Genomic DNA, 21,467 nt, shown 5'->3' with positions numbered 1-21,467 from the left:
GAGCTGAAAGTTTGAGCCCTGGTTCCATAGGAGTTGTGGCAGGTTTGCAATCCTGCATTCTGAACCTGTCCACAAGAATTCTAGCATACTTGGACTGAGAGAGAAAGATGTTGTTCTCAGTCTGCCAGACTTCCACCCCTAAACAGTAATGCAAAAGTCCCAAATCTGTCATATCAAAAGTGTTGCACAAATCCTGTTTGATTCCATGGATCAAATGTGTTGAACTGCCAGTAATGATAAGATAATCCACATAGACAACCACAAACAAAATATCATCACCAGTACGTTTGATACAGGTTTGCATCAAATGGACTCCGCTGAAAGCCATGATCTATTAGGTACTTGTCAATTTTCATGTACCAAGCCCGAGGGGCTTGTTTCAGACCATAGAGTGCTTTGACTAATCTACAGACTTTTTGTTCTTGATCGGCAACCTTGAACCCTGGACGCGGCGTCATGTAGACTTCTTACTGCAAGTCACCATTCAAAAAAGCACTCTTTACGTCCATCCGATGGACTTTCCAATTGAACTGAGCTACTAAGGCAAGGACAAGCCGTATGGTACTCATCTTGGTTGAAGGAGCAAAGGTCTCCTCATAGTCTATGCCTTCCTTCTGTGAGAACCCTCGAGCAACAAGGCGGGCCTTATACTTGTCTAGGGTTCCGTCAACTTTGTATTTCACTTTATACACCCATTTGCAGCTAATGGGATTTTTCCCTGTAGGAAGATCAGAAAGGTTCCAAGTGTGATTCTTCTGAAGACTCTGGAATTCAGCGTCCATAGCATGTTCCCACTCAGGTGTACCCTTAGCCTCTGAATAGGTTTGAGGCTCAAAAATACTACGTAAGTTAGCCATAAGAACAAAATTTATTGTAGCCTGTTGTTTGCTCTTATTTCTGGAAGTTCTACCTTCAATGAGCTCATTATCCCGGAGATCACCAATAGTTTTAACCCAACATTTAGGCCGGAGAGTAGAGGAACCAATATCAGGAGGAGGTGGAGGAGGCTCAAGAACAATAGGAGTAGCAAGAGGAGGGTTATTTTCCAGAGGAAGCTCAGGTACTGCATCATCAAATACTGATGTTGCATCATCCCTCCCATCAAGTGGACCTAACAGAAGAAGAACATTGTGAGGTTGATCCTCAGAACACTTCTCAGAAGGAGGAGACTGAAAGAACCCTCTGTCTTCATCAAATACTACGTCCTGACTGAAGCTAAGACGACCAGTGTCTATATCGATCAGCCTATAGGCCTTGTGGTGATCACTATACCCTGTCATCATGAGTTTCTGGCTTTTGGAATCCAACTTAGAGCACTTAGCAACTGGAATCCAAACATATGCAACCGATCCAAACACTTTGAGGTGACTGATCTTAGGCTTACGGCCAAACCAAACCTCTTCTGGAGTCTTCCCCTCAACAGCTTGAGTAGGTGATCAGTTAAGAAGATAGACAGCTGTAAACACTGCTTCAGCCCAAAATTCCTGTGTTGTAACATGGAACAAGCCATTTCAACAATCGTACAGTTGCGACGTTCGACAACACTGTTCTGCTGAAGAGTGTAGAGTGTAGTTAACTGTCGTTTGATGCCATGGGTATCAAAGAAGTTGGAGAAAGCAGAAGAACAAATTCCCCCCCCTGTTATCTGTCCCAAGAGTTATGATATTACAACCAGACTCTTTTTCAACTAAGAACTTAAACTTCTGAAAGATACTAAATACATCAAATTTATGTTTTAGAAAGTACACCCACATCTTTCTACTAAAATCATCTACAATAAGCAAAAAATATTTGCAACCAGTAATAGAAGATGTATTCATAGGACCACAAATATCAGCATGAATTAACAAGAGTACCTTAAGTGTGCGCCAAGATTCTCCATCCTTGAATGAAGACCGATGTTGCTTGCTAGCTTGATAGGCGCCACACACTCCCAATTGTTGAGTCTGAATATCAGGTAACCCTGACACAAGTCCCTCCCGAGATAGCTGAGAGAGATACTGAATGTTTAGATGCCCATATCTCTAAGGCCACAGAGTGCTGATGGGAGAAACACGAGCTTCTACAGCCACTTCTGGAGAATCACCAGTGTCAAGAAGCCTGTATAGGCCATGATCTTCTAGGCCAACAGCAAACATAATACGAGTTTCCCTATCAATAATGGAGCACTTGTGTGCACTGAACACCACATCGAGCTGAGGAGAGTTCCTCATAATCTGGCTGACAGACAGCAAATTAATTTCCATACCAGGAACATAATACACATTCAGGAAGATGAGTGTGCGCCCACCAGACTAGATCTGAACTGTACCTCTGCCAACCACTATGTACTCCTCACCTCCACCGAATACCATGGAATCACTGAAAGATGAGAAGTCAATAAACCAGTCACACATGTGAGAGAAATGACGTGATGCACCAGAGTCAATGTAAAAGGCAGATTTCGTCTGCTTGGAATGTTCTGCAACATTCGCTATCTAATGAGACCCTCTTGTTTCTTCTGTTCATAAGCAATCCTCTATCGGAATTCTTCCTTCATGTGGCCGAACTTGTGACAGTAATTACACTACACATTTTTCTTTTTAGCGGGATCAAAAGGCTGAGAAGAACCTTTTTGTTGAATTGAGGCTTCTGTGATCCATCATAGTTAAAGAGCTTCGGCGTAAATCACATATGGAACCTTTTTGTTGAAAGGACTAAGAGGACTGATATTTGGCAGCAAAAGCATTTTCTGAGGAGGTTGATGAAGCACCACTACCAAACTACTATTTCCAACAATCCTTCTGCAGAAGTTCGGTGCATAACTCCGAAAACTTCAGATCAACATTAGTGGTGGTAATGTTGAGTGTTTCTATGAAGTGTTCATAAGGTTTCGGTAGACTTTTCAGAGTAATGACTACCATATCTTCTTCCTCCATGGTTCGACCAATGGCTTCGAGCTAATCTCGAATGTCTTTAATCTTGTTAAGATGTTCCTGTAAAGACATATGTTCGTCCATCATGATGGAGAACAACTAATTCTTTAGAAAGAAAGCTCTACTCTTGTCGGATGTCTCGTGTAATTTCTTCAAATTTTGCCACATTTCAGCAGTTGTCTTGCAGAAGGAATCTGTGGTAGCTAATCATCAGTCACTGAGAGTTTGAGAAGCATAACAGCCTCTCGATTTCGATCATCAAGCTTATCTTGATCTGCACCAGGTGTACCATGACGGAGCTCTTTTCCCAAAACAAGCTGGTCAAGACACCTATATTCAAAAATGGTCAACATTCTCTATTTCCAGATATTATAGTTTGTGCCATTAAAGCGTTGACTACCTTCCAACATCAGATTGGTTAGTGAGGCCATCTACACATTTCCCAAGACACAAAAAACACAAAGGAGCCTGACACGGAGTTCAATGCAAATATCGGCTTATCCAGACAAAATCTGACAGGTGCGTGTAATATGAACCAGAAATTGTTCTCAGAAGCTTTGGCAGGGAAAAATGCCAAATGTGTTGTTTCTTCCACGTAGTGCACGTCCAGTGTCCTTGTCGCTGCACAAAATCAGACACACTGGAAACACTTGTATAAGAGAATGCCCCTCTCAGGAAAGATCCGTTGCAATAATCAATCCTCAAAAGGGTGTCGTCGTCACACAAAATACCTCAGTACGACTCCATTGACCATCCGAAAGGATCCGCTACCTCTCCAATGTTGGTATTGTGGAACCGTATCACTGTTCACAAATTTCCACTGTTAGTGGCACCTAGTAACTTGTCTAACATTCAGGAATATCGTGACAACACCGTGATATTACTTCTTCTTCTTCTTCTTCTTCTTTTTCTTTTTTTAAATCTGGAAAATTGTTTTGAATTTCCTGTCTATGACTTTGGAAATGTAGTGCCACTTTTTCTCACCAAAATAGAAGAATGAAAACTACGCTGCGCAAGAAGTCCCGCAAAAAAAAAAACTGGCGTACGCACACTGAATCAATTCAACGCAGCCACGATCGATCAATTGCAGGCACCATCATTTCACTTTAATTAAAGATTTGAGAGGTCACACTCTAATTTGCATGAAAAACTGTCATTTCGATATTAAATGTCTGTCCCAGAGCTTCAAGACCACTTTTACAAGACCTCCAAGCAGTCGACCCTTCCACCCCTCATTGCACTAGATCACCAGCATCGACAGGCAACAACAAAGAACAACTACGAGACATTGGATGGGTTCCATCTAATTTTAAGAATAATGGCCACATGCTTGTATGGGGGCACATGCCACACCACTCCCCTGTAGAAAATTTTGGTTATGTTGTAGCCAACCCAGTTTCAAGTTTTAGAATGGTTTAATGCCCAAAACCCATCACAAACATATGACTGATATAAAATTAATGTTGCATTTAACTTGAAATTCAAGCTTCTACCAACACAGTTCGAGGAGTTTGTAGTGAAATAGGTGGCAAAAATACCCAACACGTTTCTGCTCAGTTTAGCAACTAATCAAGCCACAATCAGTGGCACAGAAAACAAAGTTAAGCCAGTCTAAGTTTATGACAAAGAGAGGGCTCGTTTCTCAATGTAACCTAGCATTGACTTCAACAAAATAATAAGGGAGCTAAGTTTAATTTTCTCTTTCTGTATCATTTTCCTTAAAAGCAATCTAAGAACTCCTTGAAGACTAGTTCCCCCTTGTGGGTTTTTCCAGGGTCTTAGACCAAAAATAAGTGTCTAAATTTTATGTGTGTTTGTTTGCAATAATTTCTCGTATCAGTTGTGAAAATGAAAAGAAGTAGAGTAGTCTTTGTTTCAAGTTAAAGCTGCTAAGGATTAGAAATCTCCATTATTTTCGGCTAAACTCAGTCTATACACCACCTAGAATTTTAGGCTTAAACGCGGCCTAAAGACCTTGCAGACTCAACCTAAACCCAACCTAAAAACCACTCAGAAAATTTGTCTGGAAACCAATGCAAAAACTGCGTGGAACAACTACCCGAAAATTTTGGGACTCGTGCCTAAAATATCGGGATTTGTGCATGGGTATCAGCTAAAAATTTCAAGCTCCTTCCCCTGTTGTTCGGGCTCCTCCTTGGGCTACAATCTTGCCTCCTTATCTCCTTGCTCTCATTTCCCTCTTCTTAATGGCTCATGAGAATGAATGAGAGTAATGTCTTCATTTTCCCTTTTTGTCTTCTTTTAGTGAAGAGAACCTTAACCCTTAGATCTAATGGTTGAGATTAAATCTCAGCTCATTAGATCAAGGGTGAAGATCATTCCCTCTCTTGAGCCCCTCCCTCATGTGGTCCCCCTCAATTAATGAGCCTTCTAGTAGCTTTTAGTGTTTTGTACCATGTGCACTTTTCTCCAATGTTCCACCAAGACTCCGGAACAGGGAGACGCACAAGGGGGACGTGTGGGAGTACCCTCAAATTTTAGGGAAATTTAGGGGGTAAGGGGGGACGTCGAGGTATATAATTTTTTTTCCTTTTTAATATATATATATATCAAATTCATATTTAATAATGAAAGCATAAATACAATAATACATACATAATTGAATTAAATAATGAAATACATTGATCCATACTCATCATCCTTACTAATACATACATGATTCATCAATACACCATGAGATTCAATAATGAAATATTCTGATCCATATTCATCATTCATTATTCACCATTCTAGAATCTACATTGGTTTAAAAATTAAATTCATCATTCACATTCTAGATTCTAAATAGATTTAAAATTAAAATTCATTATTCATTATTTACCATTCTAGAATATACATTGATTTAAAATTAAATTCATCATTCATCATTCTAGATTCTAAATTGATTTAAAATTAAAATTCATCATTCATCATTCTAGAATCTAATTAGCACTAAGCAAAATAGACTATAATAGACACTGAAATCTGAAGACTTGAATAGTAAATTGATATAACTAAAACTCAAAAACAGTGGAGTGATAAGTCTAAAAGTCACTCTAAAGTACATAGAGGGGTTAGTGCTCTTGATTAAGTACTAATTCCATACCCTTGTACATGACAAAATGCAATGGAAACATTGCAATCCATCGAATCATGAATTCCTGGAAAACTGGTAAGTCTGTTGGATTTTGGGTGAGATCTAAAATTCTACTGTCTCCATATGAAATATAATGAGGTCGAAACCACTCTCAAACATCCTGAGCCATTTCATGGTAATGTTAAAAATTTAAGTAAAATGATGAAAATGAAAGATAAAGGAGAATGTCACTTTTAACATTGAGAATTCATTTTTGTTATGCCACTACCCTTAACAACAATGCTAACAGTGAAACAGCAGCAATGGCATGGTACACCGATGTTACATTGGGACAACATGGTACAACAATGTTACATTGGGACAATAGCATAGTACAACAATGTTACAAGGGACAACAGCAATAGTATGGTGTTGCAAACACAACGGGACGGCATGGTAAGCATGGTGCCACAAACACAATGGGACAGCATGGTAAGCATGGTGCTGCAAGCACATTGGTATAGCAGTATAGTAAGCAAGGTGCAACAAGCACATGGTGGCAAGCATGGTGCAACAATCGCATGGGACAATAGTGACAAACACGGAGCAGCAATGGCACATGATGCAGTACAGTGATGATTGGTGAAGCATGATGAGATGCAACATAGTGATGATGGGTGCAGCACAATGAGGTGCACTGTGCAGCATGATGATGAGAAGCAGCACAATGACAGGTGCAACATGGTGATGGAGTCACCTCGAAAAATTAGTTGAAGTAGCATGTCTTCAACTAAGTTCAGCTACCTCATGTATCATCTACTTAGAGATGATCTATACTATTACTTAGATAAGTCAAAGTGTTGACTTCTGTTGTGTATGTACTATCTCTCTCTCTCTCTGTTGAACTATTGAAGAACATATAAGAAGAACCGATAAAGGGTTTCCCCACATTAAGGTTTGTCCCTGGCTAACGCCACATTTTGTGTCCTCTTGTCTTGGCTTGTCTTCTGTGATCTATGTTTATGTTCTATCTACAATTTACTTTAATGTTGATGTGATTGCTAATCTGGAAAAGATATTGAGCTAACTGTGAAAATTGAAATAAATTGCTCTAAGCATAGAACATACCTAAAATTAACAATGGTGCAGCAATGATGATGATCTCAGCAGTGACAGAGAAGAGGATTGATGTCTTGGTCTTGGAGTGGCAGAATAGGTCAAGGGTCATGGTCTTGGTATTCGTCAATTGGAATTTTTATAAGAAGAATTTTGTGTGGGTTTTCCTCTCCAAGAGGGAGAGGTTTTGGCCCTGGCAAAAAGCTGAATACTTTGTGTTCTTGTCTTTTTTTGTTTTGATAGCAATTTGATGAAGCAAACTCACACTAACAACAAAATGAAGATCAAGCTAAGATAAAATTGCAAAAGGACTTCACAAATTGTTATCATGCTAAGAAGAATCACTTTAATTTATGTTTGCCCTAGATTCTTCAACACGGTATTAAATGTCCATGAGCAAGAAAGTTACCTCGATCAACAATTTGTGGTCTCTATGCCAAATAGAGAAAGACAAGTTGAAAGGACTCAAACATCTGCAGAAAGGAAAGGGAAGGTTGACAAGACAGAATAGTACTATGGAAGATTATGGAGAGGAGCTCATATCGCCGAAAGGGTGAACGAAGCTAAAGAAAAGGGTCAAGGGAATAGCAAACCTCTATTATGAATGAGACAGTATCTCTCAAAAAGGGTCCTATCATGAGTCCTTGTAGATATGACCATGATAATAAGATGCATCGTGGCATCATGAAAGCATTAGAATCAAGAGCTCGTGATATCACCTGAGAATCATGAAGGACATAGCTCTTGGAAATCTCAATGGACATTAAAGGAAAGGAAGAAGTCATCTAGATCAAAGGAAACATTTTCCAGATGGGATATGCAAGATCTTGTAGATTCTTTGATAGAAACCTCAGCAGAGGATCCCCTTGTCTAGGAAGGCAGCAAGTGTTTAATCAAGAAATCCAATTTATGGAATTCATGAGATGAAGGACTGATGACATGAGAAATGAAACCGATCAAGGGATTGAAGATCTTTTCAAGGAAGTAGCTGGAAGAAGCAAAGGTAAAGTGAGATATGTATGCTTGTATTTGTATTTGATATTGTCATGTCATGATATATGGTTGCAGGTAACATGGATCAAGCATGATCAAAAGGAAAATGATCTCCTCCTCTGAAAGGATGCAGAAAGGCATAAGTCGCACTAGATGAAAACAACATAATGTCCACATATGAAGTATGGGGTGATTGACCACAGTTAAAGAAACTTTGATTGAAAGCTCCTGGGAATGGAAGGTGTGAGGATGGAAGAGATCGTGAAATATTGAAAGCTCCTGGGAATGGAAGGTGTGAGGATGGAAGAGATCGTGAAATATGCAACCATGATGAAGGCAATCAACATCGAAAGGATCGGGAAGATTTGACCAAGAAATCTCCCGGAAAGATGTGAAGACTCTTATGGAAGTCTGAAAAGATGAAGACCCTTGACAACAGATATCATTGGGAGATGTGTCAACATGCATGCATGATGTTGATACCTACAAGAAGATGTCACTGGAAAATGCCATCACCAAAAAGGTAATATGTGATTTGTTTTCGGTTTCTGACCTCTTGGAGAAAGTCTGGGTATGTGTGAAGGGCCATGGTAAGGTGAGTTGTGATAGCAATCAGTGTTGAAGGAAAGTGAAGATAGATGGCCCTATGAAGGAAGCCCCAGATGTAAAGCCAAGGAGGATACTTTCCGGGAAAGAAGGAATGACATAATGGAGGAAAGTGATGGATGGTTGAACCCTACATGTGAAGAAATTGATGACATCGAAGTCTTGGATCGTCAGTCAACTAGAAGACCCTATAAAGTACTGATGATAGAGTCCCTAGGTAAGAGGGAGCTTTGGGAGGTTTCTATAAGTAAAGGAACTCGAGTATGTTTCGAAGTGAAGAAAAACTTGGAACTCATCCATGGTTAAGAGGGAGAGTTAGACACGACATTCTTGTCTTCAGTTTGGAAGAAAGAATGGAGGATTATATAATCATCTGGCATCCGACACTCTTTGAGGATGTGGTAGGGCATCCAAGAGAAGAGTGGGCAAGAGGACCAATATTCTTAAGGGCTGGGACCAATAGTCTTTGTTTCAAGTTAAAGCTGCTAAGGATTAGAAATCTCCATTATTTTCGGCTAAACTCAGTCTATACACCACCTAGAATTTTAGGCTTAAACGCGGCCTAAAGACCTTGTAGACTCAACCTAAACCCAACCTAAAAACCACTCAGAAAATTTGTCTGGAAACCAATGCAAAAACTGCGTGGAACAATACCCGAAAATTTTGGGACTTGTGCCTAAAATATCAGGATTTGTGCATGGGTATCAACTGAAAATTTCAAGCTCCTTCCCCTGTTGTTCGGGCTCCTCCTTGGGCTACAATCTTGCCTCCTTATCTCCTTGCTCTCATTTCCCTCTTCTTAATGGCTCATGAGAATGAATGAGAGTAATCTCTTCATTTTCCCTTTTTTTCTTCTTTTAGTGAAGAGAACCTTAACCCTTAGATCTAATGGTTGAGATTAAATCTCAGCTCATTAGATCAAGGGTGAAGATCATTGCCTCTCTTGAGCCCCTCCCTCGTGTGGTCCCCCTCAATTAATGAGCCTTCTAGTACCTTTTAGTGTTTTGTACCATGTGCACTTTTCTCCAATGTTCCACCAAGACTCCGGGACGGGGAGACGCACAAGGGGGACGTGTGGGAGTACCCTCAAATTTTAGGGAAATTTAGGGGGTACGGGGGGACGTCGAGGTATATAATTTTTTTTCCTTTTTAATATATATATATATATATATATATATATATATATATCAAATTCATATTTAATAATGAAAGCATAAATACAATAATACATACATAATTGAATTAAATAATGAAATACATTGATCCATACTCATCATCCTTACTAATACATACATGATTCATCAATACACCATGAGATTCAATAATGAAATATTCTGATCCATATTCATCATTCATTATTCACCATTCTAGAATCTACATTGGTTTAAAAATTAAATTCATCATTCACATTCTAGATTCTAAATTGATTTAAAATTAAAATTCATTATTCATTATTTACCATTCTAGAATATACATTGATTTAAAATTAAATTCATCATTCATCATTCTAGATTCTAAATTGATTTAAAATTAAAATTCATCATTCATCATTCTAGAATATAATTAGCACTAAGCAAAATAGACTATAATAGACACTGAAATCTGAAGACTTGAATAGTAAATTGATATAACTAAAACTCAAAAACAGTGGAGTGATAAGTCTAAAAGTCACTCTAAAGTACATAGAGGGCTTGGTGCTCTTGATTAAGTACTAATTCCATACCCTTGTACATGACAAAATGCAATGGAAACATTGCAATCCATCGAATCATGAATTCCTGGAAAACTGGTAAGTCTGTTGGATTTTGGGTGAGATCTAAAATTCTACTGTCTCCATATGAAATATAATGAGGTCGAAACCACTCTCAAACATCTTGAGCCATTTCATGGTAATGTTAAAAATTTAAGTAAAAGGATGAAAATGAAAGATAAAGGAGAATGTCACTTTTAACATTGAGAATTCATTTTTGTTATGCCACTACCCTTAACAACAATGCTAACAGTGAAACAGCAGCAATGGCATGGTACACCGATGTTACATTGGGACAACATGGTACAACAATGTTACATTGGGACAATAGCATAGTACAACAATGTTACAAGAGACAACAGCAATAGTATGTTGTTGCAAACACAACAAGATGGCATGGTAAGCATGGTGCCGCAAACACAATGGGACAGCATGGTAAGCATGGTGTTGCAAGCACATTGGTATAGCAGTATAGTAAGCAAGGTGCACCAAGCACATGGTGGCAAGCATGGTGCAACAATCGCATGGGACAATAGTGACAAACACAGAGCAACAATGGCACATGATGCAGTACAGTGATGATTGGTGAAGCATGATGAGATGCAACATAGTGATGATGGGTGCAGCACAATGAGGTGCACTGTGCAGCATGATGATGAGAAGCAGCACAATGACAGGTGCAACATGGTGATGGAGTCACCTCGAAAAATCAGTTGAAGTAGCATGTCTTCAACTAAGTTCAGCTACCTCATGTATCATCTACTTAGAGATGATCTATACTCTTACTTAGATAAGTCAAAGTGTTGACTTCTGTTGTGTATGTACTATCTCTCTCTCTCTCTGTGTTGAACTATTGAAGAACATATAAGAAGAACTGATCAAGGGTTTCCCCACATTAGGGTTTGTCCCTGGCTAACGCCACATTTTGTGTCCTCTTGTCTTGGCTTGTCTTCTGTGATCTATGTTTATGTTCTATCTACAATTTACTTTAATGTTGATGTGATTGCTAATCTGGAAAAGATATTGAGCTAACTGTGAAAATTGAAATAAATTGCTCTAAGCATAGAACATACCTAAAATTAACAATGGTGCAGCAATGATGATGATCTCAGCAGTGACAGAGATGAGGATTGATGTCTTGGTCTTGGAGTGGCAGAATAGGTCAAGGGTTATGGTCTTGGTATTCGTCAATTGGAATTTTTATAAGAAGAATTTTGTGTGGGTTTTCCTCTCCAAGAGGGAGAGGTTTTGGCACTGGCAAAAAGCTGAATACTTTGTGTTCTTGTCTTTTTTTGTTTTGATAGCAATTTGATGAAGCAAACTCACACTAACAACAAAATGAAGATCAAGCTAAGATAAAATTGCAAAAGGACTTCACAAATTGTTATCATGCTAAGAAGAATCACTTTAATTTATGTTTGCCCTAGATTCTTCAACACGGTATTAAATTTCCATGAGCAAGAAAGTTACCTCGATCAACAATTTGTGGTCTCTATGCCAAATAGAGAAAGACAAGTTGAAAGGACTCAAACATCTGCAGAAAGGAAAGGGAAGGTTGACAAGACAGAATAGTACTATGGAAGATTATGGAGAGGAGCTCATATCGCCGAAAGGGTGAACAAAGCTAAGGAAAAGGGTCAAGGGAATAGCAAACCTCTATTATGAATGAGACAGTATCTCTCAAAAAAGGTCCTATCATGAGTCCTTGTAGATATGACCATGATAATAAGATGCATCGTGGCATCATGAAAGCATTAGAATCAAGAGCTCGTGATATCACCTGAGAAACATGAAGGACATAGCTCTTGGAAATCTCAATGGACATTAAAGGAAAGGAAGAAGTCATCTAGATCAAAGGAAACATTTTCCAGATGGGATATGCAAGATCTTGTAGATTCTCTGATAGAAACCTCAGCAGAGGATCCCCTTATCTAGGAAGGCAGCAAGTGTTTCATCAAGAAATCCAATTTATGGAATTCATGAGATGAAGGACTGATGACATGAGGAATGAAACCGATCAAGGGATTGAAGATCTTTTCAAGGAAGTAGCTGGAAGAAGCAAAGGTAAAGTGAGATATGTATGCTTGTATTTGTATTTGATATTGTCATGTCATGATATATGGTTGCAGGTAACATGGATCAAGCATGATCAAATGGAAAATGATCTCATCCTCTGAAAGGATGCAGAAAGGCATAAGTCGCACTAGATGAAAACAACATAATGTCCACATATGAAGTATGGGGTGATTGACCACAGTTAAAGAAACTTTGATTGAAAGCTCCTGGGAATGGAAGGTGTGAGGATGGAAGAGATCGTGAAATATGCAACCATGATGAAGGCAATCAACATCCAAAGGATCGGGAAGATTTGACCAAGAAATCTCCCGGAAAGATGTGAAGATATCATTGGGAGATGTGTCAACATGCATGCATGATGTTGATACCTACAAGAGGATGTCACTGGAAAATACCATCACCAAAAAGGTAATATGTGATTTGTTTTCGGTTTCTGACCTCTTGGAGAAAGTCTAGGTATGTGTGAAGGGCCATGGTAAGGTGAGTTGTGAAGGATGTCACAACTATGTACCTTGTGATCCATAGCAATCAGTGTTGAAGGAAAGTGAAGATAGATGGCCCTATGAAGGAAGCCCCAGATGTAAAGCCAAGGAGGATACTTTCCGGGAAAGAAGGAATGACATAATGGAGGAAAGTGATGGATGGTTGAACCCTACATGTGAAGAAATTGATGACATCGAAGTCTTGGATCGTCAGTCAACTAGAAGACCCTATAAAGTACTGATGATAGAGTCCCTAGGTAAGAGGGAGCTTTGGGAGGTTTCTATAAGTAAAGGAACTCGAGTATGTTTCGAAGTGAAGAAAAACTTGGAACTCATCCATGGTTAAGAGGGAGAGTTAGACACGACATTCTTGTCTTCAGTTTGGAAGAAAGAATGGAGGATTATATAATCATCTGGCATCCGACACTCTTTGAGGATGTGGTAGGGCATCCAAGAGAAGAGTGGGCAAGAGGACCAATATTCTTAAGGGCTGGGAACCCAAGATAAGAATTGTCCTAGTAGGGCATACTCAGAGAACACCTGGGTGGGTATGACCCTAAGAGAGACAATGATGATGCATGTCTATCAGTCATTGGTCTCACCAACATTGTGTGCTCTGATATAAGTGAGAGATAGAGCTATTAGTCAAAGCCTTGCTATTTGAAATCAATGTTGGTTGAAATGATGCTATAACAGATGGATTGCAAATCCGGTTCTTCTTATCAGAAAATTCTTCAAATTGAGAATGAACAAGTACCATTATGAATACATCCCTCGTTAAGAGGGAGTGTTGAAGAAAGTGTAACTAGGTTCGGTCTTCATAATGACATGATCTTTGTAAATGATGTAATAAAAGACAATAAATTTATTTTGCATGCCTTGTTGCATGGGTTTCATGAGCAAGAAGTGTCACTAGGTCAAAAGACTTTTTCTTGATGTCTTTAGGATTTATTAATATGTCAAAGAGTCAAGTCATGTATGAAGAAGCTCTTCATGAGGTTATGTAAAATGTATTCAAGCTAAAGCAGCCCTCCAAGACCAAGAACAATCCTCCATTGGCAAGCTCAAGAAGTCTGCAAGCAAATCGATAAGAAACTCATAATGTCAACTTCACTATTGAAATTAAATATATAAATGACAGTCACGTCGGCTCAACAATAGGGACATGTCGGTTCATTTGACAAGTTGGCTTATTTGCAAGGAGAAACCACTATAAATACCCATCTAGGGTATCTGCAAATCTCAAGGTACAAATTTCACAATTTCTCCTCTCTGAAACTTTGTATGGTATAGGAGCAGGTCCGCATCACAGGAAGGCAAATTGTTCAAGGGTTGACTGCACCTCGGATGGGTATAAGGTGCAAGTAGACTAGATCTCAGATATCTAAAAAGGCTCGGTGATGATCACAGTGATGAAGAGGATAGTCCTCTTCTCCTCGGTGGTGCACATCTCAACGAAAGCGAGCATAATGATTATCTTTGGATGGAAAAAGGGATCTCTGAATCCTACAGTAGCCCTAACAGTCTCGGCATAATTGTGATAAATTTAGGAATATGTCACAGTAAGATTCGGACCTGTCTCCTTTCAGCTTCAACATAGATCTATGTATCTCGGTGATCTCACTATTTCGGCACAATAAGTCACAGTCACAATAAGTCACAGTCACAATCCCTTATTTTTAATATCCTCGCCTTTTAGCTTATAATCGTGAGTCGTGTCGACCTTATAATAAAATTGATATGAAGAAATCTTGAGCACCAATTAAAAAAATTTATAATAGGGATTGATATCTCCAAACGCAAGGCACGATTAACATAGGGAAGTTCCCCATGGTCGAAAGCATCGCTAACTCTTCTAGTGGTTCAGACTAAGACTAGTCCCCTTTTACAATGGGTCCCTTCATTGGTGAATCTTTCAAATTTGACCCCTTAAAAGCTTCTTGTATTGTTTTTCAACCTACAATTTTAGGACACTATGCATTTCTCGTTTGCTATTTCTATAGTTGTATTATGGAGCTGAAGAAAATCATCTTTCTTTGTTCATCTCCATCAAAAGTTTTGGGAAGTTTGTGCTATAATATACAACGTCACAATATGTTTAAAGTGAGTATTTGCAATTGGGATGTTTAAGTTACAAAGGGTGAACCAAATATTAAACCGATCATTGCTTTTCACCAAAGTGGATGTATATTTTAATTATGGTTTAAATTGTACCATTATTTTGTAGATTTTGGGTGGTTATGTATATAGAAAAAGAAATATATTGATGTAAATAATTATTTTATACATAATATATTTTAAAAGAAATATTTGGACCTGGAGTATCTCTTAAAATTATTTTTATTTGGCTAAGAGTTTGTTTTCCTAAGATATAAGGAAACAGGTTAAAAGCGTAATATTCTAGATATCGTCTTTTTAGGATGTAAGGAAACAGGCTAACAACCCAATCTATAGGCATCTGTTCAGGAGTGAAAGTCTGCCCCCTTTGGTATGGTTTTCCTTCAATAACAGTGATGAGTCAATCAAATTTAGCAAATAACAGCCCATTAATTGTCCCCACTATTGGTTTGATAACTTAATTATGATAAATATTCACACTATTTTAGAAAAAAAAACAAATAATAATAATATCATTACACACCATTATTTGACATCATCAAATAAATTTTATTACATATTTTTAAGTTCCATGTTTTTTTTTTCCGGGAAGCATGATAGCTTGTCAGATTTCAATAGGAATTTTAAATTCTAAGTATGGTTAAAATGATTTAAATAAGAAGGACTTTGGATCAAACTAAAAAATACAATCATCCATAACCAGCGAATTTAAAGCCATCATGTAAGAAAACCGGAAATAACTCACAACTGAAGTGATGTACTCTTCAAAAGACTCCCTGTATCTGTCATAGAGTTGGCGAGACCAATCGTGCGGACCCTTTTGCGTGCACATCGAGAAAACAGTCCTGTGATTAAAAGTAAAGGAAGGCATACATTTTTTATATTTGTAGTTAAATTGGATAGAAATTCATTTTTAAAGACGTGGTCCAACCGTTAAGTGAAAAAATTTAGCCTCCATAAATTTTGTGATCCAATCTTAAACAGAACTATGTAATCTTGTGAATTGCTCCGGTAAAAAAATTCAGTTAAAAAAATGCTAATAACAATAACAATGAGAGGAATACTTTAATAAAACCCATAAGAATTCATACTTCCAAGTGGACCGGAGCTTTAACCATTGAAAAGATTTATTGGGGAATGGAGGATACGAGTAAATTATTGCGTATTCCTCGCCACTGCAAGGTACTTGGTAGTCCTTGCTATTAAATTCCTCTTCGGGAATTTCTTGCAAACTGTCCTTGACCTTCGTAATTCCCTTCTGCAAAATTTCCCATCCTGTCTCCAGCTCTATAATCTCCCGCTGGCTCATCGTTATTTTCTATATCTCAAAACCTCGACCTCGCTCCAAACAGGACACTCTGCCGGCAAGAAAAACCCTCGATTAAAAGTGCTTTTAACTCAGATAACAAACAGCCACGACAGACTCCAGCGATAGAAAAATACCGAACGAAACCCTAGGTTAAAAATACCAAAAAGTAGCCTTTACCCGCGTAAAAGAGTTAATGATCGGATCAATAGCTTAAAAGAGTTTCAACAATTTCCAGCAAAGGCAAAACCAGAACCACGGCCTAACAGATATCGAGATAAAAATGGCAGAATCGGAGAAATTTTGCCAGACGCCGAGGAATTCGTATCTTGATGGCCCCCTTATAAGGGTGAAAATTTAATTTTGATTAAGATGAATGAATACGAAATTTACCTTATGCCGCGTAGCAATGCGTAGTACAATACCAGCAGTTCGTGGCCTGCGAGGGTCTCGTACTAGGGCCGTGCCTTCATCCAATACCAGTCTGCAGCTGCGAGGCATCGATCCCGCTGGGCGAGCGCGTTCAAAATATTCCATATTTAAACGTGTTTGAGTAGCGAGTCGACATGGGTGACCCTTAGTCATCTGGTCAAAAGGTGGTGAGGAAACAAAAGAAAAAACAGTTATTAGTTGGTCATGTGAAAAAATATTTCAGTTGAGTTTTAAAAATTGGGATTGTTTTCCGATAGGTTTTTTCGTCGAAACCATAAAAAAAAATTCAAAAAATTACAATGTTGGAGTGTTTGAATAGTTTTTTTGACATTAGAAATGGATTTAGCACGATGAAGAGCACCTAAAATCTTGAAGTTTGACCATTGTAACCTAAAATTTGCCCGAATTTCTATTATTTTTTAACCTAATTTGTTTTAGGTCTTGTTACAATATTTTTTAAAAATAAATAATATGTTTAGTGGAATTTTAAAAATTTATTGGATTTTTAATATATTGTTATACTATATTTTTAAAAATAAATAATTGTTAGAAATGGATTCACATTAGAAATGGATTTAGCACGATGAAGAGCACCTAAAATCTTGAAGTTTGACCATTGTAATCTAAAATTTCCCCGAATTTCTATTATTTTTTAACCTAATTTGTTTTACGTCTTGTTACAATATTTTTTAAAAATAAATAATATGTTTAGTGGAGTTTTAAAGATTTATTGGATTTTTAATATATTGTTATAATATATTTTTAAAAATAAATAATTGTTAGAAATGGATTTAGCACGATGAAGGGCACCCAAAATCTTAAAGTTTGACTATTGTAATCTAAAATTTGCCCAAATTTCTATTATTTTCAAACCTAATTTGTTTTACCTCTTGTTACAATATTTTTTAAAAATAAATAATATGTTTAATGGGCTTTTAAAAATTTATTGGATTTTTAATATATTGTTATAATATATTTTTAAAAACAAATAATTGTTATAAATGGATTTAACATGATGAAGGGCACCCAAAATCTTGAAGTTTGACCATTGTAACCTAAAATTTGCCCGAATTTCTATTATTTTCAAACCTAATTTGTTTTGGGTCTTGTTACAATATTTTTTAAAAATATTTTTAAAAATAAATAATATGTTTAGTGGAGTTTTAAAAATTTATTGGATTTTTAATATATTGTTATAATATATTCTTAAAAATAAATAATTGTTAGAAATGGATTTAGCACGATGAAGGGCACCCAAAATCTTGAAGTTTGACCATTGTAACCTAAAATTTGCCCGAATTTCTATTATTTTCAAACCTAATTTGTTTTACATCTTGTTACAATATTTTTTAAAAATAAATAATATGTTTAGTGGAGTTTTAAAAATTTATTGGATTTTTAATATATTGTTATAATATATTTTTAAAAATAAATAATTGTTAGAAATAGATTTAGCACGATGAAGGGCACCCAAAATCTTTGAAGTTTGACCATTGTAACCTAAAATTTGCGCGAATTTCTATTATTTTCAAACCTAATTTGTTTGAGGTCTTGTTACAATATTTTTAAAAATAAATAATATGTTTAGGGGAGTTTTATAAATTTATTGGATTTTTAATATATTGTTATAATATATTTTTAAAAATAAATAATTGTTAGAAATGGATTTAGCATGATGAAGGGCACCCAAAATCTTGAAGTTTGACCATTGTAACCTAAAATTTGCCCGAATTTCTATTATTTTCAAACCTAATTTGTTTTACATTTTGTTATAATATTTTTTAAAAATATTTTTAAAAATAAATAATATGTTTAGTGGAGTTTTAAAATTTATTGGATTTTTAATATATTGTTATAAATGGATTTAGCACGATGAAGGGCACCCAAACTCTTGAAGTTTGATCATTGTAACCTAAAATTTGCCCGAATTTCTATTATTTTCAAGTTTGTTTTACATCTTGTTACAATATTTTTTAAAAATAAATAATATGTTTAGTGGAGTTTTAAAAGTTTATTGGATTTTTAATATATTGTTATAATATATTTTTAAAAATAAATAATTGTTAAAATATTATAAAGAAAATAAATGAAATTTTTTATTTTATGTTTTTAATTGATTTTTAAAATCAATGTTTGGATCAACGTGTTTCTAATAATAACAATGATATTAATAATTACAACTTGGGGTGGCTGAATTGCTAGTGGTCATGGAAATGAAGTCATCTAACCAGATGTCTTGGGTTCAAATCTTGTGTTATCCCCTAATCGGGGTGAGAAGTTGGACATGATGAAGATGTAGTCCTACCATGCTTACAAACAAACAAAAAATTACAATGATCTTTATAATTCAAATAATAATATTATTCTTAATAATAATAATGATAATTATAATTATGATAGTTATAATTATGATAAGAATTAGTATTATTATTGTTATCCAATTTTAAGGTCACAGACAAGCCAGACACCAAATTGGTGTATGAGACCCGCTTGTTTGTGGGACAAGGGACCCACCTCCACACGGCAATGTGATTGTCAAGTCTACGAAAGCATATATACTCTACCCCCCTTCGGTTTTGAACCTGTGGCCTCTTAGGAGGAAACACATGCTCTTAACCATTAGGCCCACTCAAACTATATAATTCATCCTCCCCCTCTTTTAATAAAAGGGTGGTGAATCTCTCTAAATTTTCTTTTGATTCCTCTATGTATCGCCTTCTAAAAAAGGGTTAAACTTTGCCCTTGTCCTAGAAAGATCCCAATTGAGGAGATTATTTGCTTCATTGAATTTGGCATCGAGGATTTGCCTCATCACATTAAAGATGGCATTAGGCAAGATTATTTTGTTGTTCTTAGGAAAGTTAGACCTCCTAAGAGCAATATTAGCAAGACAAAACTTGAAGCCCTTAAAGCTTTAAACAATAACCCCGATATTGTTGTCCTTAAAGCAGACGAAGGAGGGGCAATTGTAATCTTAGGTAAAGATGACTACTGAAGGAAAATGATGGATCATGTTTGCAACAATGGGAGCTGTAGAACGCTGAGTAAGAACCCCCTAAAAAAGGTTTCAAAATTTGTTGCCTTCGTTATTAAATCTAATAAGTTTGTCAACTACATAAGCCACAAACTTATTGAGAGCAACCCTCTCACTTCGAGAATCTATGGGCTTCTTAAGATTCACAAGGAGGGGACTCCCCTTAGACCCATTGTCAATACTATAGGTGGGCTTACATATATTCTAGCTAGATATTTATCTCGGAAGCTTAAGCCTTTGGTTGGTCATATTGATTCTTTTGTTAAGGACTATTGCTCTTTCGTGAGTGAGTTAAAAGAGGTTAAATTTGAGCATGGTGATATTATGGTTAGCTTTGACGTTGTTTCACTTTACACCAACATCCCTATTAATGAGGTTGTTGAGGTAATCCATCGCATCATTGACCCTGATATAGCCAAGCTTGTGGAGATTTGCCTTACCTCTACTTTCTTCAGCTTTGAGGGTGAATTCTATGAACAAAGTTGTGGGCTTGTTATGGGTTCTCCCCTCTCTCCTGTTGTTGTTAACATGTTCATGGAGGATTTTGAATATAAAGCTTTAGTTTCTCGTCAATTTCAACCAAACATGTGGAAAAGGTTTGTTGATGTCACCTTTATCCTTTGGCCCCATGGTCGTGATAAATTGTATCTATTTTTTCAGCATCTCAACAATCAATCAAGATCCATAAAATTTACCATGGAACCTGAAGTTTACAGTTGCTTTTCCTTCCTTAATGTCGTTGTCTCGAAAAAAGATGATGGTTCTTTCTCTCACCAACTTTTTCGTAAGAAAGCTCACACTGAGAAATATTTACATGTCAATTCCCATCACTATCCAACCCAAAAGCTAGGTGTTCTCAACAAATTAGCCATTCGGGCTTTAAAGGTTTATAATGAAAACCATCTTCTTAATGTTTTTGAAAAGAATAAACCCATCTCCGTAATGTTTTTGAAAAGAATGGCTATGAAAGATACCAAGGTATCAAAGCCTTTTTAAAAGCTAGCAGAGGTCGTAGGACTAAAAAAGAGGTCGTTAAAGTGGCCTCTAGTGTCCAGCTTCCCTTTATCCAAGGGACTACGGACAATATTGCTCAGATTTTTAGGAGGCACAAGGTTTCTTCCACCTTTAGATCAACTACCTTTTCATGCAAGTTATGCCATGAATATGAGTGTTTTTCTCGTAATTGCAAAAATTTCAAGGAACAATATAAACAAACTGAAGAGCAAGATCAATGGGAGCAATCAAAACATCAAATAAGCCCATCCCGTTAAAATGCAACAACAAAAGGTCAAGACACAATTAGTGGGGATGCTAAAGCTCCCCCATCTCCAAAAAAGATGCTCTCCCTAAAGGGGTCCAAGCCTCCTCTGGCAAAAGTAAAGGTCAAATCTTGTTTGGTAACAAGTATGAAGCTCTAGAGAAAATGGGGGCAGAAGGAGAAATTGAAGATGATACTCACCACTCACCAACATATCCCAAAGGAATACCCTCGAGAAAGGAAATTTGAGGATAGGTTGTTGTTAGAAACATCCTAGCTTTAGATCGAAAGGAAGAAGAAATGGA

General features: G+C 36.9%; 1 protein-coding gene across 3 annotated transcripts in view; it reads right to left on the bottom strand.

The window, feature by feature from the left end:
• LOC149200335 (cullin-1-like) overlaps positions 1 to 16,972 on the bottom strand; it is a 34,012-nt gene extending 17,040 nt beyond the window's left edge. For all 3 annotated transcript variants that reach the window (XM_089402667.1, XM_089402669.1, XM_089402670.1), the window contains exons 1-3: positions 16,832 to 16,972; positions 16,281 to 16,490; positions 15,878 to 15,977 (exon numbers count right to left, since the gene is read on the bottom strand). In XM_089402667.1, coding sequence (XP_089258793.1) covers positions 15,878 to 15,977; positions 16,281 to 16,441 — 261 coding nt within the window. In that variant the 5' untranslated portion in view covers positions 16,442 to 16,490; positions 16,832 to 16,972. The remainder of the gene's footprint in view (positions 1 to 15,877; positions 15,978 to 16,280; positions 16,491 to 16,831) is intronic.
• Positions 16,973 to 21,467: the final 4,495 nt, after the last annotated feature.

The sequence above is a fragment of the Pinus tabuliformis genome, chromosome 2_1 (assembly GCF_031772625.1).
Source record: "Pinus tabuliformis cultivar Carrire ecotype Pingquan chromosome 2_1, CPIR1, whole genome shotgun sequence".
Lineage (NCBI taxonomy): Eukaryota > Viridiplantae > Streptophyta > Pinopsida > Pinales > Pinaceae > Pinus > Pinus tabuliformis.
The sequence above is the reverse complement of the archived record's forward strand: the minus strand, read 5'-3'. Positions and strand labels throughout refer to the sequence as shown.